Source organism: Copadichromis virginalis, linkage group LG20 (assembly GCF_057382275.1).
Source record: "Copadichromis virginalis isolate Kocher_CV1m ecotype Utaka linkage group LG20, C_Virginalis_male_GT1.1, whole genome shotgun sequence".
NCBI lineage: Eukaryota > Metazoa > Chordata > Actinopteri > Cichliformes > Cichlidae > Copadichromis > Copadichromis virginalis.
This window is the reverse complement of record NC_140637.1, coordinates 31,420,815-31,439,396: the sequence shown is the minus strand read 5'-3', so window position 1 is coordinate 31,439,396 and position 18,582 is coordinate 31,420,815. Positions and strand designations below refer to the sequence as shown.

General features: G+C 41.5%; 1 protein-coding gene across 4 annotated transcripts in view; it reads right to left on the bottom strand.

Annotated features, from left to right (window-relative positions):
- The window catches only part of magixa (MAGI family member, X-linked a), a 63,497-nt gene that overhangs the window by 31,768 nt on the left and 13,147 nt on the right, over nt 1-18,582 (bottom strand). For all 4 annotated transcript variants that reach the window (XM_085443721.1, XM_085443724.1, XM_085443722.1 and 1 more), the window contains exons 2-4: nt 2,456-2,507; nt 2,128-2,374; nt 1,168-1,284 (exon numbers count right to left, since the gene is read on the bottom strand). In XM_085443721.1, coding sequence (XP_085299847.1) covers nt 1,168-1,284; nt 2,128-2,374; nt 2,456-2,497 — 406 coding nt within the window. In that variant the 5' untranslated portion in view covers nt 2,498-2,507. The remainder of the gene's footprint in view (nt 1-1,167; nt 1,285-2,127; nt 2,375-2,455; nt 2,508-18,582) is intronic.

Sequence of the window (18,582 nt, the reverse complement as noted above, 5' to 3'; positions counted from 1 at the left end):
GTGTTAGATTCAGATAATTATTAAAAGCTAGACATTTTAAATGAGAATAAGAAAGAAAAGTATGTCTTTGTGCCCCCTTTTCCCTGTTCATGCCCTATCGGCCCCCCTGGCTAAACTTTGCTAGATCCGCCCCTGCACAGTTACCAGCCGTCAGCTGTAGAAAAAGATCCTGGAGTAGAAAGTAATATTAAATAAATTCTAACAACAGCTTATCAAGGTTAAACGTGCTGCTGTTGTTCAGCTGCTGGTTTCCTCTTTCTGGCACGAAGTGAGCCAAAAACAAACAAGAGAGACAGACTCGCGACAGAAAAGCCGATCAGCTGATCATTGATCAGTTTCATGATTGAAGTAGCAGCCGGAGAGGGAGGGAGAGAGAAGAGGCAGTCACTCCATATATCGGTTGTTAAACTTAACGCGCGAATGCTTTACAAACATTCAGAGATGAACTTACACACTTGCTTTACTTCTCTCTGGGATCACTTCCTCGGAGATGAAATGCTGGTTTGGTAGCGAGGCTACAAATACACACAGCCGCTCTATCACGTGAGCACACTGCTCCGACGTGCTACGGTTATGAGCCGAGTTACGCCGTGTCGCAAGTTTTGTGAGGTGCTTTTCTGATATTTAATGGATCGGATTACATTTTTTATTTCTCTCCGATATCCGATCCAGTAATTTAGGTCAGTATCAGACCGATACTGATATGTAATATCGGATCGGTCCATCTCTAGTTCTTCCTATCTTGGTGGGGACCAAAATCTGAAATCTTACTGTGGGGACCACAGTCTCAGTCCCCACGGGGTTGAAGGCATTTTTCACACTCAAAATGTGGTTTTAGTGTCAGGGTTACAATTGGGTTATGGTTAGGTGTAGAGATAGTTGGATTCAGTTCTCTTTTACTAAAGCGTTTAATGCACAGTCCTGGGGGTCGCTGGATCATCCGGACACTCCTTTAAAGTTCCTGTTCCTGCTCCACTTCTCTTTCCCTCAACGGTCATCTTTGGCGTTGTACTGGGGTAAGGGTTAGGCATTCATTTTTGATGGTTAGGGTAAGTGGCTGGAGAAACCATTATGTCAATGAGATTTCCCCACGAGGATAGCAACACCAGACTGTGTGTGTGTGTGTGTGCATGCAGGTGTGTGTGTGTGCGTGCAGGTGTGTCTTACAGGGCACGGCGCGCAGGTACAGGTTCTCCCTGATGAGCTGCTGCAGCTGACTGTCCATGGAGCCCGGCGTGAAACACTTACTGAGGTACAACCTGAGGTCTTTACACAGAGATGAACCTGGGACACACACACACACACACACAGAAATACAGGATATGATGTCACAGTCATGCAGCACGTGCCATTGTGCTGAACTTGAGAACAGTTTTGAATTACCTCTATTTCACTCCGTTGCTTATATCTTAAACTGCCGCATACTCCTCACTACACTGATTTGACAACTGCAGGAAGTAGTTTCTTTTCAGAATAAAATGTTACATGAAAGTACAGTTAGCTTATTATAACCGAAAAGAAGTGTCTCTTTGGCCGTGTCTTCTCGACTGAAGCTGACTAAATCTTTGTTGATAATCACAGTTTTGCTTTTTTGTCTTTAATAATAATGACAAAAATACTGGCGTGCGCCAATGATACCCGTCAGCCTCCCAGTAGATACCATACATATGGTATCAATTTCAAAATCCTGCATCGCCTTGTTCTCAAGTTATCACATTCAAAAGAATTTAAGAAAGCTTGACCTCTGACCTTGAGGTCACCTTTTACAGCTGAGGGGTGAAAAATGATGTCAGATAAAACCAAATCATGAGATTCAAGATTCAAACAAGATAAAAACAACTGAAAGAGTTATTAAGCAGTGCAGATTACTCTTCTTTCAGTCAGCCAGTAATTAACTTATATTATTATATATATTTGTTTTAGCTTCATAAAAATCCCTTTGAGCATCTCAATGTGAACATTACACGTGTCAGGTTAATGAGACATTTTATGGAGCCCGTTTCAGCCAATAAAGACAAACAAATAAGAAGTGAAATAAGTGACCAATTTTCCTTCTTTTATGTTTTCCAGATGAATAAACTAAACATCAAACATCCCCATCAGGTCATTAACAAACTTTTCTCTCACCTGGTGAGACAGTCTTGATTCTGATTGGATGAGGACAGGAGTTCAGGACTCCTCTGACATCACCGAGGGTCATTCCCAACACAGGTGTCCCTCCAATCTCCAGGATGATGTCGCCCACCGTGGGTCCGCCCCCGGGGGCGGCCGTGACGAACGGGAACTCGCCATAGTCAGCCCCGCCCCCGATGGCCAGCCCCAGCTCCCCCGAGCCACCGGTGCCGCCGCCCAGCGGGACGAAGCTCTCCTGCACCTGCAGACGACACAGAGGATGAAGTTCTCACAGGAAATGGTTCACCTCCGTTGTCACTGCAGGCGTTGCACGTTTCAGTACCTTGGAGCGCCAGTGCAGCTTCTTCACCGTCGCTTTAGACATGGCGGCTGAGCTGCAGACACAAGAACACAGGAAGTCACTGAGCGAGCTCAACAGCAGACTTCATCGGCTCATGCTGACAGGTGATCTGAACTAAACGCTGGCAGAATGACTCTGATCATTCTGTGAGCAGTTCAGCTGTAGCTGCTCCGTGAAGCAGATCTCCACACGTCAAGAAAAACTGATAATTTAACTTCTGCCCTGACAGCAACTCAGATTTACATTCTTGGATTAAAATTCAGATCCAGTTCTTCAGTTTTCCAATTAACTGATCCATCAATGTGTCACTGTTTTCTGCCAGAGAGGACTCGGAAAGATTGAAGCGGACGACAGTAATTTGGATAAATAGCTTTCGTATCTTACTTGAACGATAATGCAGTCTTTTTTAAATTCTTCTTCTTGTTATTAGTTTTAAGCTACAAATGTGCTGCAGTTGACATCTCGTGACATCCACCCACTACTCAGAGCCTCAGGATTTTAAGGACCAGACCAGAAGTTGATTCTGGAAAACTCAAGTTTGCGTTTTCCTTCCAGCAGAAAAATCAGAAGTGTTGTTTCCTCATTATTGACATAGGATGCATTGGAAGCTTCCTTACCCCCTAACAAGCCTCCTACTTTGATTCTTTAACTTCTTGCTATCTAACTAGGATTCATCCTAAATCTTTAATAGGACAGGAACCTTCTTTCCCCACTTCTATTCATGACTTACCTTCTTCTTTCCTTACTACAGGAAGCTCATTTTCTCCTATTTATTTGACTAGGAAACTTCTTTACCCTTACTTTCCTAGCCTCCTCACTCAAAAGGCAAAACAAGGTGTCTAAGAAACTTCTTTCCTTTTTTGTTTCCTTTAGAAGAAGAAGATTCTGTGTCCTCATACCCTTACTAGAAGGAAAGACCTTGTCTTTTTTGCGTCCTTGCTCAGTAAAACTTCTAAACTGCCGACCACGAGACATTTTTGTTGTGCCGCATTTTAATTTTGACCCCGAGCAGCAGAAAAACATGTCATCGGCAGAGTTCAGCTTCCTGTTTGAGACCAGCTCCTCCACAGACTCATCGACTCGCTGCTCCAGTCTGAGGGAACAGCAGATGGTGGCAGACAGCAGGGAGCCACACACACAGTCACAGCGTTAAACACAATCATATACACACTCATGTATGCACAAACACAGACTCGTCACTGCCACCGTTGCATTTATACACAGTTATACCCACAGGGAAACACACACACACACACAGGCACATACACAGGCTACCAGACGTAGTACATTAAATATGGATGAGCATATGTGAATGTGGGAGTCAGTGAAGAAACAAACAACGTCGTCCCTGAGCAGCAATTCACAATCTGAGCCTCAAAATTTATCTGACTGACAAAAACACAAGCAAGGAAGCTTTCCTGGAAGTGAGGACATGAGGCAGCTTATTTTAGGGATTAAAGAGAGAAGGAGACAAGGGGACAGCAAGGCTTCCTGGCTTGGAAGCGTGGAAGGAGGTTTGAATGTAGGCAGCTCCACAAACCTACTCTAATGAGGTTATTACAGAAAGACCTTCAGCTAAATGTTTATATGAAACGACCCATGCAATTGAATTTTTTTACAAGGTGCGATTAAAAAGTTCCAGGGATAGTTGCATAAAATTCAAAAAGCCAAGGCTGATTAAAATTTAGCCACTCACGATTCAAGGTCATCTTCGTTCCAGAGCCAACATCCTGTCCTGACCGCTCAGTTCAACAATTCACCACAGACCTCACACTTAAATGGACCTGAGCTAGATGTTGTGTGGAGGCTCATCAATGCTGATGAGAGCTGTGTCTGCAGCTACAACCGAGAAGTTTTCAGATCCACAGTTTCTACACCCAAAGGTGAGGAGTCAAGCATCTTTTATTTTGAAATTCGCGCTCTAGCCCACCATCAGTGATGAGACTGACGACTTTACATTAAGTACAAACAAGCACTGAGATGCTATCTTAACGCCTGCACCTCTCAGTTCCTGTGACTTCAGCCACCTCTGGCCCAGTGGTGAAGATCCATCAAGGACCAAAAAAGTGATGTTTTAAGCTCAATCATGTAGCTGTTTTGATTACAGCTCGTTCATTAGTACAGATCAGTAGAGAAGGTGTCTGTCTCCCGAATCCTTAGCCTGTTCCCCAGAAGAGGGGCGTGAAAGCTGAAGGCTCTGCCTCCCATTCATCTTTTAAATATCCTGCAAACCCTCAGTCTCAGAGCGAAGTGTATAAAACATATTGTCTGCAATAGACTGCGACCAGTCAGAGCTGTACCCCACCTTTAGCCCTGTGACAGCTGGGATATACTCCAGCTCCACCTTAACTGGATAAGCAGAAGACAATAGATGGCCACAGTCATCTCAATAAAGCTTCATCACGTAAGGTAAGGACCCTAAAACATTAGAGAGAGAAGCCCAGTGAGCAGCATGTGGTGAGCGTAGGGGAGAAAACCTCCAGCATAACCCGGCTCACGAAGCAGCAGCCATCTGCTGCGACTGACTGGAGGGAGGGAAAAGAGGATCACAGAGAAACAACTCACAAACTACCTGAACTAACTCACAACCTCTTTGGATGTGGTAATGGAGCCGGAGAAGTTAATGATGTAAAGAAGGTAATGGGAATGTAAAGAAGGAGTTAAGGAAGGAAATGAGGATGTGAATAAAGTAGCAAGGAGGTAAAAAAAAAAAGGCAGTGAGGAGCTACAAATAGTAGCAAAGAATTAAAGAAGGTAATGATGAGGTAAAGAAGGTTGTGAGGAGACATATTAGGCAGCACAGAGTTAGAGAGGTAAGAAATAAAGAGGTAAGAAATGTACCGAGGATTTAACCCTCCTGCCATCCTTTAAAAAACTCACACCCATCACCCTAGGGACCATTCTCAGCCACGCCATAAAAAGACCATATATCCATATTTTATTCCACTTTAAATTAGCCAACCTTGTAAAACTACTTCTCCCTGAAATATTCATGTAAAGTTTTAATTATATTTTCGTTGTTTTAACCCTTCAAATCCCAGTGTTATTACATGAGCGCCCTGTGTTATAAGCCCCAAAAACCAAAAAACGAAACTAAATATTTCCACAAAAAACCAGTTGAAGTAATATGTGATTGTCATTATAAGTAGGCCTTTAGATGGACCAAAGATTGGCACCAACATACATTTTGACCTGCCATTATTTTTTTTGCATTTTTTTTGCAATTTAAAAATTAAAACTTCAAGGCCCTGAGTCTTCATTGACATCCAAGAAAAGAAGAAAAAATAAAATCATATGATGATAATTTGGGGTTGAAAAATAGCGTTTATAATGGAAGTCAATGGGCAGAAAATGGTCCCCAGGGTGATGGGTGTGGGGATTTCTGCTGCTCAGCCATTTTAGGCTGATTTAAGGAATTCACACTGGAATATTAACATTGACAGGTAAAAACTATCCTGTGGCAAGTTTGGTTATATTCCACTGAACACAGTGGAAATGGCAGCCATTTAACACATAGCAGTGGCACAAAAAGGTCCCAAGAAGGCAGGAGGGTTAAAGAAGGCAGTGAGAAGGCAAATAGGTTAGTGAGGTGATAAATAAGACAGAAAGGAATTAAAGAATAGAGTGAGGATGTAAATAAAGTGACAAGAAAGTGAATAAGGTAGCGAGGAGAGAAGGAAAGGATGAGATAAAGAAGGCAGCGAGGTGCAAAAGAAGGTTGCAAGAAGGTAAATAAAGAGAGAATTAAAGCAGAGGATGCACAGAGCTGTGGTGAATGGATCCAGAGGCTGAGCCGTGTTTGTCAGGATGTGCGGTGACACTCGTCGCAGCGTGAGCTCGACATGTGCCGCTATTAACACATCATTAACACATGCTCGCTCGCCCCTACTCCAGTCCCCTCTCTCCCTTTCACTTCCTGGCTGCCACCTCTTTCGCTTTAGTCGTACAAAATAAAAGCCTTTCCCAACACTCGGTGGTTTGACTCGAGCGTGTGTGGCGTACCTTTACAAATCAACGCTGTGAGCTGCTGCGCGTTCAGCTGCCATCTCCAACTATCTCAGCAGCCGTGTTGGTGTCTCTTTCTCCTCTTAGCTCCTTGGTTTTCCTCTTTAATCCTCTTCTACTTGTGTCCCTCGCTCGTTTTCACTTCCGTGGCCTCTTTTGCTGATAAGCCTGGTCAGGGTTCACAGCGTGATGTAAGTCAGAGTGTGTTTAGGGAGTGGACTCATTGCTCGCGTTATGTACATGTGTTTACAGGAATGTGTGCGTCCTTCTAAAGAAAGCGTCGGTGAGGCAAGCAAACAGTTTTGTGACCTTCAATGAGGGGTAATAAACACTCGAGACAACCCTCACTGATCGTTTATTCACGCTAAAGCCTGAGAGAAGCTCAAGTTTTCCACAGCTCACTATAACAGGCTTACACACACACGTCAGTCAAAACACAACGCCATATAAAGTAGTCATATCGCAGCTGGATATTTACTGTACTTTTACTACACATTTATTGTAGGACACTTGGGATGTATGCAAGCGAGCATTTGATATCAGTTTACTCATAGTCAGATTTTTGTCAGGTAGTTATTTTAGGTACAAAAACAAAATGTTTTGTTTGAGTTTTCTTCAGAGAATAATTCATAAGTAGGAGATTATTCCTGGGTTGGAACGCTGAAGGTAAATCAGGGTAAGACACACCCTTAGTTAGTTACAAATCCCACATAAATGTCATATGTTTTCTTACATCTGTATGCTGATTTCTTGTAACAGCATCTTTCTGTTGTCAGTAATTAAAATATTTTTGATCCTATTTCTAATGTCTCTTATAGAATCTCTTCTCTCTGTCCTTGACCCAAGCATTGCAAATTATGGGTGGGTGGGTCATCTTATTTGGTTTATCTACTTTTTGGCTCTGTGAGCGAACTCGTCGGGCCAGGACTCTGCAGTCTATTTACACCTACAGGCCAGTGGACTCTCTTTCAAGGATGAGGATGTAACATCCTGGACAGGGAGGAACGCTGGTTTGAACACGGAGTCAAAGAGGAGATTTATGTGAAAAGGGAAAGACCATCTCTGAATCGAGGAGGGGGCCTAAGGGTACATCTGTCACCATCTTACAATGCTGTGATTGCAGTCATTCCCCAACTCTATGTGAATGGTTTTCATGGCCATTGATCAGTGGCGTTTGATCAATGGCCATGACAATTTGCATATTAATGATGAAGGAACTGACCTCTCAGCCCTTTGTTCCTGTAGGCTGGTTTCAGTCATTATGCAAATGTACTGTTTATAAGATTGGAGAAACCTGAGTGACGAAACGTTTCTCCCACTGAAAACGCTTCGTCCAGATGAACAGAATCAACTTTTTGGGATTTGATTGTAATTATTTGTTTACTACAAAACAATATCAATGAATTAACAAAGAGAAAGCGCATTCTGTCACGTCCCTTGGTTTCAGAGCCAGGGTTTTGAGTTTTGGGGCTCTGGGGTTTCTTTAGTTTGGTACTTTTGGTTTTCTTTGGATTAAGGTTATGTGTCTGCATTGTTGGAATTTAGTGTTGTGTTATTTCTTAGTGTTTGCGTGTCATGTTTATTGCCTGATACCTTATATAAGTGCTGTATGCTATAATGTCATGCCTTCTGTTCTGGAGATCCTTGTGTTTATTTAGTAAATTCCCCTTTGTGTTCTTCTATTCTTGACTTTTGTCTTTGTATTTCTGTCTCCCTTGTGTTCTTCGTTCAGCTGTGTCTTGCTTTATTTTGGTAATTGTTGCCATCTGTGTCTTCTGTTCTGATTACTTCCCCCTGCCTCATTTTGTTTATAACCTTATAACCTTACTCCTCAATATCTTCTGTGTTCAGTATTGTATCAGTTCAATGCAATTTTATCTATATAGCACCAAATCATAGCAACGGCTACCTCACGGTCCTAAAATAAAAATACAGGGAAAAGAAAATCGTCTGCATTAGCCATGTGTTCCCACCTCAGTATTCCAGGTGTCCAAGCCTACATAGAGCTTTCTGGTTCTGTATATTTTCATATTTATATTTAAAAATATAAGATCCGTTTCAGCTTGATTCCTGCCTCCAGTGTGCTGCATGACTCTAAATGTAGAAAAACCACCAATATTCTGGTTGGACAACTGGACAAACTCTGTATGTCTGCTGTCATGCTGGCTGTATCTATACCTGTCATGTACTGTGTGTGGCAGGCAGCAATGGTGGACCCAAAGTGCAGACTAAACTCAGATGTATTGCTACACAGTAGAAAAATAGACTTAAACTGGAACTATTAACAAGGCTGAAACAGGCAGCACACACAACATGGAACCAGGGAGATCGCAACACAGACCAAGGAAAACACAGAGGGAGCAATCAGGGAATGGGAGACAGGAGGGAAACACAGCTGGGACAAATCAGAGCTAATGAGACAAAGTGGACAGGGACTATCAAAATAAGACAGGACTGAACAGACTGAACTCAAGACACGCAAGCTTAACACTCGAGACTGGAGGAATGAAACCGAGACGAGAGTCACAAAACACAAGACACGGCTAGAGGGAGGTAAACATAATTACTGACAGCAAACAACCTAACATAAACCACTCAGAGAACCTAAACTTAGAATATACCTTTAACCCTTCAGACAAAGAAAACTAGAACATAATGAAATAAACAAACTCAAAGAACCAAAGACACAAAACACCGGGTCGACGACCCAGGCACCCTAACAATGATTCTATTAAAAGTCAGCAAAAACATGACAATCAACACAAAGCACCATCCTATAAACATGAAATGAAAGCATCAGATGTGTGTGTTCTTCCTGTGTCACGCTGCCTAAAGGAGAAGAAGTTTTAAACTGGAAGTTTTTTCCACTTTATAGCAAAATAATCACAGATATTTGATTTTGTCTTCTTTTTCTCAACGGTCAAGTGTAGGTGTTGTGAGAAGGAGAGTGGGTGGCATTGGAATTGGCAATCAGCAATGAAACTAACTAATAAGCAGTCATGAATTATTAATCAGTTTGATTATTAATTTTATTGCATTTGTTCCTTCAAGTCAGTTTAATATCATGTTGATAACTGAAGCATGGTCAGAGTCATATGCAGCTGTGTAGGCTTCCTATGCTTAAAGCAGCTCGTGTGTCGAAAAGCCCGCTGTCTCCGTGCGAGCTGAACGAGGATGTGTGGAGGTTGGTGGTGAAGGAACTCATTTGAGAGAACAAATTACTAATTTGATCCTTAATTCCTTCTGCTGTCCTCTGCCTGCAGTTTCGGAGTGTGATGTTCTGTGTGAGTGGATTAATATTCAGCAGGTCATATGTATGTCAGTCACTCACTGAGATCCTTGAAGTGCAGGGATGTGAGGATGCTCGCTTCGCTGTGGCCTCGTTTCCTTTTCTTTGTGTCTAACTGTATGTAACCCATTTTCATCCTGTCTGTGTGTGCATGTGTGTGTGTGTGCGTGCATGCGTGCGTGCGTGTAGATGCTGACTGACATTTCAGTGTCTCTAATGAGGCTGGAGATCTTCTGGCTCTGCACTTTAAAACTAGCCATGACAGTGAAAAACAGTCCTAATATTCAAACAGGAGAAGAAATGTCTCGGGAAAAAAATCACCTCCAGTTAAAAATGTGTCAGCTCAAATAGATCCACAGCATTTGTGCAAAGCAGGAAATATCTGCACACTCTTTGGCTCCAAAAATAATTGAATTCATTCAATACTGTTCTTACAAAGCCATGTTTGAATTCAGCAGGACCTTCTTCAGAGAAAAGAAAGATTCTTTTGCAGGAGCACTCAGCAGTTCAACTCTCTCATCTGTCGCCAACAGGTAGAAGGAGAAAGAGACAGCACTGTTTTTCATTATCAAACTCTGAAAGTGCTTCTTTAGTTACAAACAATAGCATAGAGGGTTTTGTTTTGTTTTTTTTTAAAAAGCCTCCTCGTGTATGGGCAGAAATCTGTGCCATCAGAAACTGAATTTGAATAAGTTCAATTTGAATTTGAATTGCTCAGATTGAATCTGAATTGTAACTTGAATAAATGCTTTTGAAAACTGAATTTGAATTAGTCTAATTTGAAATTGAATTTATGGTTTGAAAATGATCATCACTAAATTGAAATTGAATTTTATATTTTGAAAATGAATTGATTTGCTTTGAAACGGCATTTTATCCTTTAAAAATTCAGCTCTCGAATAATTTCAGTTTCACTTCTCACCATTCAGTTTCAGGTCTACAATTCAATTTCAGTTCCAAAATTCAGTTTTTTGGAACTTACATCCGGTTCCGGTTCAAGCGCAGATTAATAGAACTACGTTTTACTAGCGGACCGAAAGTGTTACTGATGGGAATCTACGGCGTCTTGAGCTGAATTAAGACTCCAGAAGTCATTCGTCATGTCGAATGACCAGCGGATAAACTCTCAGGTTGGTAATAAATGTATTACATGTATAAGAACATGCGTCATGTTAACAAATGATAGCCGTATAGTAACTTTTATGCTTATTGAAGCTGCTAGCTAAAAACGCTAATTTAGCGTAGTTTGCCCTGAATTCAGCTTTGACAAACAAATATGATCGACTGTTTCTAGTAGAATTCCAAAGTTGTCATCTTGGACCCTCTCAGAGTACCCCCTCTGTATGCTTGCAGAGACCCCTACAGTAGGGAAACATGCAAAACGGTGCCCAAACCTTTGTATTTTAGCTTTATTTATGTCTTACACAGCATCCCAACTCTTTAGCTAACTTAATAACTTTAGCTAAAGTGAATAGTTAGTCTAATTCATTAGTGCAGCATTACTGGGTCACCTCTGTTTGAAGTGATATACAACTATCAGTGTTTAACTACCATAATAATTCTTAGGGTACTGAGTGCATGCTTAATTAGATTTTTTTTTTTTTTTTTTTAAACATACTGCTCCATTACTATGTTTGACAGGCTGAAGTTATCGGGTCACCTCCTAAATCGACCATCTTTTACAGGTGTTTTGTGCCAGAAATGGAGTGTCCACTGAAGACTGAAGATACTGAATCTCTACGCCTTGCCATCCATCCCTCTTGTGCCTTCATCTAGACAAGAGACATTAACTTAACCACTCTCATATGCTCTGTACCTACATCACCTTCCCTGACAGTCGTAGCTTGGCTCATCTGAGGGTGAAATTATAAGAATGTGTTATTTTGCAAAGTGCTCTCTAGGGTTCCTAAATAAAATATGGCGTTGAGGTCATTTCTTTTGAATTAATCCCTTCTTCTGAAATATAAGAACCTCTCCTGGTTTTAATGGCACTTTGGATTTCCTTACTTTCTGTTCCACTTCCAAACCCAAATAGATGCGACAAGCTGACACAGTAACATGGAAGAGGGAAAGACGTTGGAAAGGACTACTACAAATAAACCCAATGCCTAACAATGAAAAATATAAAATAAGAACAATAATAATAATAAAGATAAAAGATGAAGTAACAAGTTTTTAGTTTTGTTTATTCCAAATGATCATCCAGATGTCTGTGACATGTGATGACAAACACCATAATGGAAGGCCTTAGTCATCACATGCTTAAACTCATCATATATTTTTGCATATGCTGAACAGGCAGTCAGACATGCTGTAACTGTGGGGTAGAAAACTGCATGAACACTATACGGCAGGGGTCTCAAACTCCAGTCCTCGAGGGCATGGAAAAGTTGCATGACACTGGCCCTTGAGGACTGGAATTTGAGACCCCTGTCATATGGAATATGACAGGTGTGGTTGAACTGCATGAAGACTCTGAAGTTTCTCTTCTCTTCTGGCAGGACAGGAATGTGGCCTTGTCCTGTGAGCCACTGTAAGGATGTACTTAGAGTAGAACTGGACTGTCACCGGCCTCAGGCTCTTCACCCTTTTCAAAGACAAAGCAGTCATTTAAATAAAATATTAGATATTGTTTACCTGTAAATGCACAAAGTAAATTTTGAAATGTAATTATTGTCAAGAGTGAACAAGCACTGATAGTGTAATCTACAGCTGTGGCCAAACGTTTAGAGAATGAGAAGTGTTGTTTGCTTATTTACAAAGTTTGCTGTTTCAGTGATAGTTGTATATCATATTATATCACTTCAAACAGAGGTGATCCAGTAATGCTGCACTAATGAATTAGACTAACTATTCACGTTAGCTAAAGTTATTAAGTTAGCTAAAGTTATTAAGTTAGCTAAAGAGTTGGGATGCTGTGTAAGACATAAATAAAGCTAAAACACAAAGGTTTGGGCACCGTTTTGCATGTTTCCCTACTGTAGGGGTCTCTGCAAGCATACAGAGGGGGTACTCTGACAGGGTCCAAGATGACAACTTTGGAATTCTACTAGAAACAGTCGATCATATTTGTTTGTCAAAGCTGAATTCAGGGCAAACTACGCTAAATTAACGTTTTTAGCTAACAGCTACAATAAGCATAAAAGTTACCTTACGGCTATCATTTGTTAACATGACGCATGTTCTTATACATGTAATACATTTATTACCAACCTGAGAGTTTATCCGCTGGTCATTCGACATGACGAATGACTTCTGAAGTCTTAATTCAGCTCAAGACGCCGTAGATTCCTATCAGTAACACTTTCGGTCCGCTAGTAAAACGTAGTTCTATTAATCTGCGCTTGAACCGGAACCGGATGTAAGTTCCAAAAAACTGAATTTTGGAACTGAAATTGAATTGTAGACCTGAAACTGAATGGTGAGAAGTGAAACTGAAATTATTCGAGAGCTGAATTTTTAAAGGATAAAATGCCGTTTCAAAGCAAATCAATTCATTTTCAAAATATAAAATACAATTTCAATTTAGTGATGATCATTTTCAAACCATAAATTCAATTTCAAATTAGACTAATTCAAATTCAGTTTTCAAAAGCATTTATTCAAGTTACAATTCAGATTCAATCTGAGCAATTCAAATTCAAATTTAACTTATTCAAATTCAGTTTCTGATGGCACAGATTTCTGCCCATACTCGTGGCCCCAAAATTGGAACATCCCTGTGAATTTATGCATAATTACACTTGTATGAACAAAAATGTACGATAGCCTGCAGATCTCACAGATTCCCAGCAGTAAGCAGCTGTTTACAGGCTGTGAAATCTAAATTTTCCTGTGCCGGAAACAAAAACAAACCCTTAGTGACACTGAAGCTGTTCTAAAAAGCTTTACAAACCTTTATTAAAGTGACCTTTTGACCTGTGTTAGCTGGAACAGGCCCCAAGATCTCCGTAACACAGATATGGCCGCGCAGGCCTAGAGACCAGTTGGCAACGTCCCAAACAACCATTCAGTGAATGGTTGTTATGTGAAATTAGGCAGACCTCTTTGTAGTGCTGCACCAAAACACTTCTTATGATTGTTTTGGCTGCTGGCAGATTTCCAGCATCACCCACAGTCTGCATGGAAAATGTCTGACTTGTCTGAAAACCACTTGGTAACTACTTGCTGATTGGTTGTGAAACTGTGAAGTGTGCCGCAAACCAGAAATGGAGAAACTTACGGTAAGTTTAACAAGTAAAAGTTGCAACTTTTAAAATGTTTCGGTAACGCACTACCAGGTGAACATTCACCCTTTCCAGTTTGTGCTGCACTTTTTCAGGTTTCACTTTCACTTGGTGAGTTGTTGGCATTGACAGGGAGTCACAGCAGGCTCAAGGCCTGTGAGACTGAGGCCTCAGAAGTTACATAAATGGATCCAGCCCTCTAAAGCAGGGAACTCCAGGCCTCGAGGGCTGGTGTCATGAAGGTTTTAGATCTCACCCTGGGCCAACACACCTGAATCAAATGATGAGTTCATTACCAGGCCTCTGGAGAACTTCAAGACATGCTGAGGAGGTCATTTAGCCATTTAAATGAGCTGTTGGACCAAGAACACATCTGAAACCTGCAGGACACCAGAACATGAGGCCTGGAGTTCCCCACCCCTGCTCTAAGGCCCAGTGGCTGAACTCCGAGGGTTTCCCAGAAATTCCATTTTAACCTCCTAAGACCTGAACTCTTTCATGGCATGCATTTTTTATTTTTCTTTGCTATATGGGCTGATTGGGACCTGATGAATGTAAAAACAAAGAATTACCAGATTTTTATTTTTACCTAATTTTTGTTTCTGAGAAAAATGAGATCAACATATGAGGACATTCATTTTAAATTTTGATAGAACAGTGGCAGTATAATGTCCTCGTAAGTCGATATCAGGCCCTTGTAGAGTAAAATTAGGTATTTTGGTCAAGACAACCCAAAATATGATGTTCACATATGTGGACGCCAGGTCGTAGGAGGTTAATGCCCCTCATGTCCTGAAAAACTAGCAGTAATGGCTATGAATAGCCATTAACCTGAAAAATAAGGAAAAAGAGCAGACGTTTTTGGTGCAACCTCATCCACCTCCAAGAGGCATGGAGAACAATGTTAGTGTTTCACTATCTTAATTGTGGCCCTCATCAGAGACACCAACAAACGCTGCTGGTTTCTCAAAAAAAATCGAACCGTTCCAGCTCCGTGTTCAGACTTGGAGACTAGATGCTCCTTGACATGAAATAACTTCATGGTGGGCTTTGAAGCATTTCTTATAGGAAATCAGGGTGAGATTTCTCCTGCCATCACTTTTGAGAGCTAAAGGTGCAGTGAGTACTGGCAACTGTACTCTGTTGTCCAGACTTTTCCCTCCCATTTCAAAACAGGCAACAGTGGGACCATTTATGCCAAAACAAGATAATTATACATGTTTTAAGTTCTCTACAGATAAGGTAAAATACAAGGTGGGAGATATCGACCCAAGTTGGTGTGCTGTCACGCGCACAGGAAGAACCACCAATAATGTAAGTGACCCAAGTACATTGATTGGAACATGGGCAAGAAGTGGGTTGTATTATTATTGTGGGCAGAGCACTCTTTTGGTTCAGGTTCCTCTGGGAAGCATAGGGACATGTGCGATGGTGCGGCTGGGAGCTCCACTCATACTCATTGGAAATCAGGTAAAAGCCATACCACAATCTAACACACGCACTTTAGCTGCCAGACGTAAGAGACACATTTTGGCAAAAAGAGGGACCCGGGAGACGCATGTTTACAACCCTAGATTCAACTCACCCACCTGGATTGACTCCATAGGGGTGCCCAGGGGAGTTCCAAATGAGTATAAACTAGCAGACCAAGTTGCTTCAAGATTTGAAAGTATATTCCTATGGGTAACTCCAAACAAGAATGTTGATCGTATAAATTATGTTCACTATAATTTGCTGTGACTCTCTAACCTAACCAGAGACGGCATGGAGGGGTTTGCGGAACAGCTGGGTCCGACCTCGCTGATGGGAGTGCAAAATCGAATGGCCCTTGACATGTTGTTGGCGGAGAAAGGGGGCGTCTGTGCTATGTTCGGAGACATGTGCTGCACCTTTATCCCCAATAATACTGCCCCAGATGGCTCAGTAACCCGAGCTCTGGAGGGTCTGAAAACTCTGTCTAGAACCATGCATGAGCACTCAGGTATCAAAAACCCGCTGGAGAGCTGGATGGCATCCATGTTTGGACGGTGGAAAGGTTTGGCTATGTCAGCAATGTTTTCATTCGCTACACTTTTAGGGATACTGCTCACCTGTGGTTGTTGTATCATTCCCTGTGTCAAAGGATTGTTGGTAAAGATAATGGCTAGGGCTGCGGACCCTGGACGGGTGGATTCAATCTACTTGATGAACTTGGAAGCCAGAATGTGGGCCGAGGAGTGATACAACCCGAGGTGTGGTGACATTCCTTTTTGGAATGTCAAAAGAGGGAATGTGGAGATACAGAAATTCTTTTATTGCTGCCATATAATCTGCATAATTATAATTGCATTGATAACATTCTTTACAGCATTATTTCATCTAATAATATTTCTCACAGTATTGATATTGCATTAAAGTTGTTTATTGAAGATGTTCATTTGAGGATCCTTCCACTATGTTAACAGAAGTATTTCATACACATTGCATATCTGCGCTTATTTCGAGTTGATGTTCGGTTCATTAAGGGTCTTAAGCTTCACTGGCGTGACTGTCCAGGTGATACATGCTGAGGGAAACTAGAACATAGAAGGATAACTGCAATGCATGCTTACAATACATATAACACATATAATCTAGGAATGTGTCAGGCCTGCGGCCTTAACTCATTTGGTGTCTCACTATATTTTAGTCTACTTGGCAACAGATGACCAGAGTCAATAATTAGCCCCAGAGACCCTGAGGGCTTGAAGTTTATTACCTTGTATGGAAGGTGTTATAGAAAAGAGAAGTTCTATGTCTGTTTATAGGCATTAAAGATGTATGATTAACTGTGACTAATGTCTGGAACCTATTTTAATCTGTAATTGACGCCATGGGGGGGCGTGTACCCCACTGCTTTATAAGTGTCCACAACATGTATTTTTGTCAGAAGACATAGGCTGATGTTTTCTCCGGGCTGTTAATAAACTCATCGTTTGATTGCACTTCTCTGGGGCCTCCGTGGTTTGTCTCACTGCTCTACATTGATTGATTTCGCAACACTGTGTAGGCTTCCTGTGAGTTTCACAGCGTTTTCTTCTTCTTCTTTTTGCGTCGCCTTCTCCGGCGCAGTGATGTGTCTCAGTGGGGACGACTTATCAGCAACAGACGACTCCGCTTGAGATGAAAGCCGTTTTCTCAGGTCTCTCCACTCTCATCTCAAACACATCATTCATAACTCAGAATCTTTCACTCCACTGGGAGTTGTAGTCTTTAACATCAAAGCTCTGTAGTTCTTCTAGGAAACGGGTTGGAGTTATAGAAGCACTGAATGAGACTCTTCTTCAAAGTGCAGAGTGAGCAGTTAGTCAGCAGACTCAGAGTTAAAGTCGCTGGGCTGCTGGAGCAAGCTCTGCTCGTATTTCCCTCCTCTCGCTGGTGTTTTTATGTAGCCTGACTAAATAAATCCACATTCTGCTCCCAGATTTGGGGAGAATTAGAAAACAGCTGTTATTACTGTCATTTTATATCAGCCTGTGAGCTTCAGATAAGTTAATAATCTCATTATCTCAGCTGTTTTCTGATAATTGGAATCAACCAGACAAAAAAAACGTTGTTCTCACAACAAATAGGGAAAATTAGCCCATTATCCCACAATAACAGGATGAAATGAAGTTCTAAAATTATTGCAGCTGCTTTTTTTCAATGCAAATTCAAAATCCCAAACCATAATTAACATTATTGTTCCCTTCTTATCTCATTTAAACTTGCAATAATAATGGCATTAAATTGTATCGGTTCACTAATTAACCCTTTAGTTCTTAGTGTCACCTGGTGTTTTCACATAAGTTCATCAGGGAAAAAAACAGTTTTCTAAAGATACAATTTCCTCATAACAAAGCTAAAGATCCTAAACCCCACCTTTGCTCACGAGTGCTGAATGGTGACCAAAAGAATGAGACTGCAGTTAAAAGCATTGGAAATGAGCATCCTTCCTCATATGGGGAGTAAGTCACAGCAGGATACCTACTGGGCGTGAGGTGTTTGAGGAATGTCCAACTGGGCGGAGAGAACAAGCGGTGGACTCGGGACACGCTGGAGAGATTATACCTCTCGGCTGGCTTGGATTTGCCTCGGAGTCCCGCCAGTAGAGCTGGACATGTTGCAAAGGGATGGGGAGGTCTGGGCTGCTGTCCCCAAATAAAAAGTAAAAAATGGATGGATAGATGTAAAGCACCATCCATCCATCCTTTTATCCATTTTGTTAACAGTTTATCCAACTCAGAGTCACAGGGTAGACTAACATGTCTAATAGAAAGAGACCCTGCCACCTTCACCCACACCCACGACTAATTTACAATTACCAGTTGACCTAAACAAGTTATTTGGACCATGAGAGAAAACTCAGAAACGTCACACAGGCACAAACTCTGGTTTGACCTCAGTAGGACTCAAGCTTTTCTTATTGCATCACGTGTTGGAGAACAAAAGCTCTGCTATGCAGTGTTTCTGATAATGGCCACTTCTCAAATATAGGGAGAGAAAATAAAATCCACTTTCTGTTCATGAGCTGTGTCTGTGTAACCATGGTAACATGCAAGCACATCAGCTTCACCAGCAGCTCTCTGCTG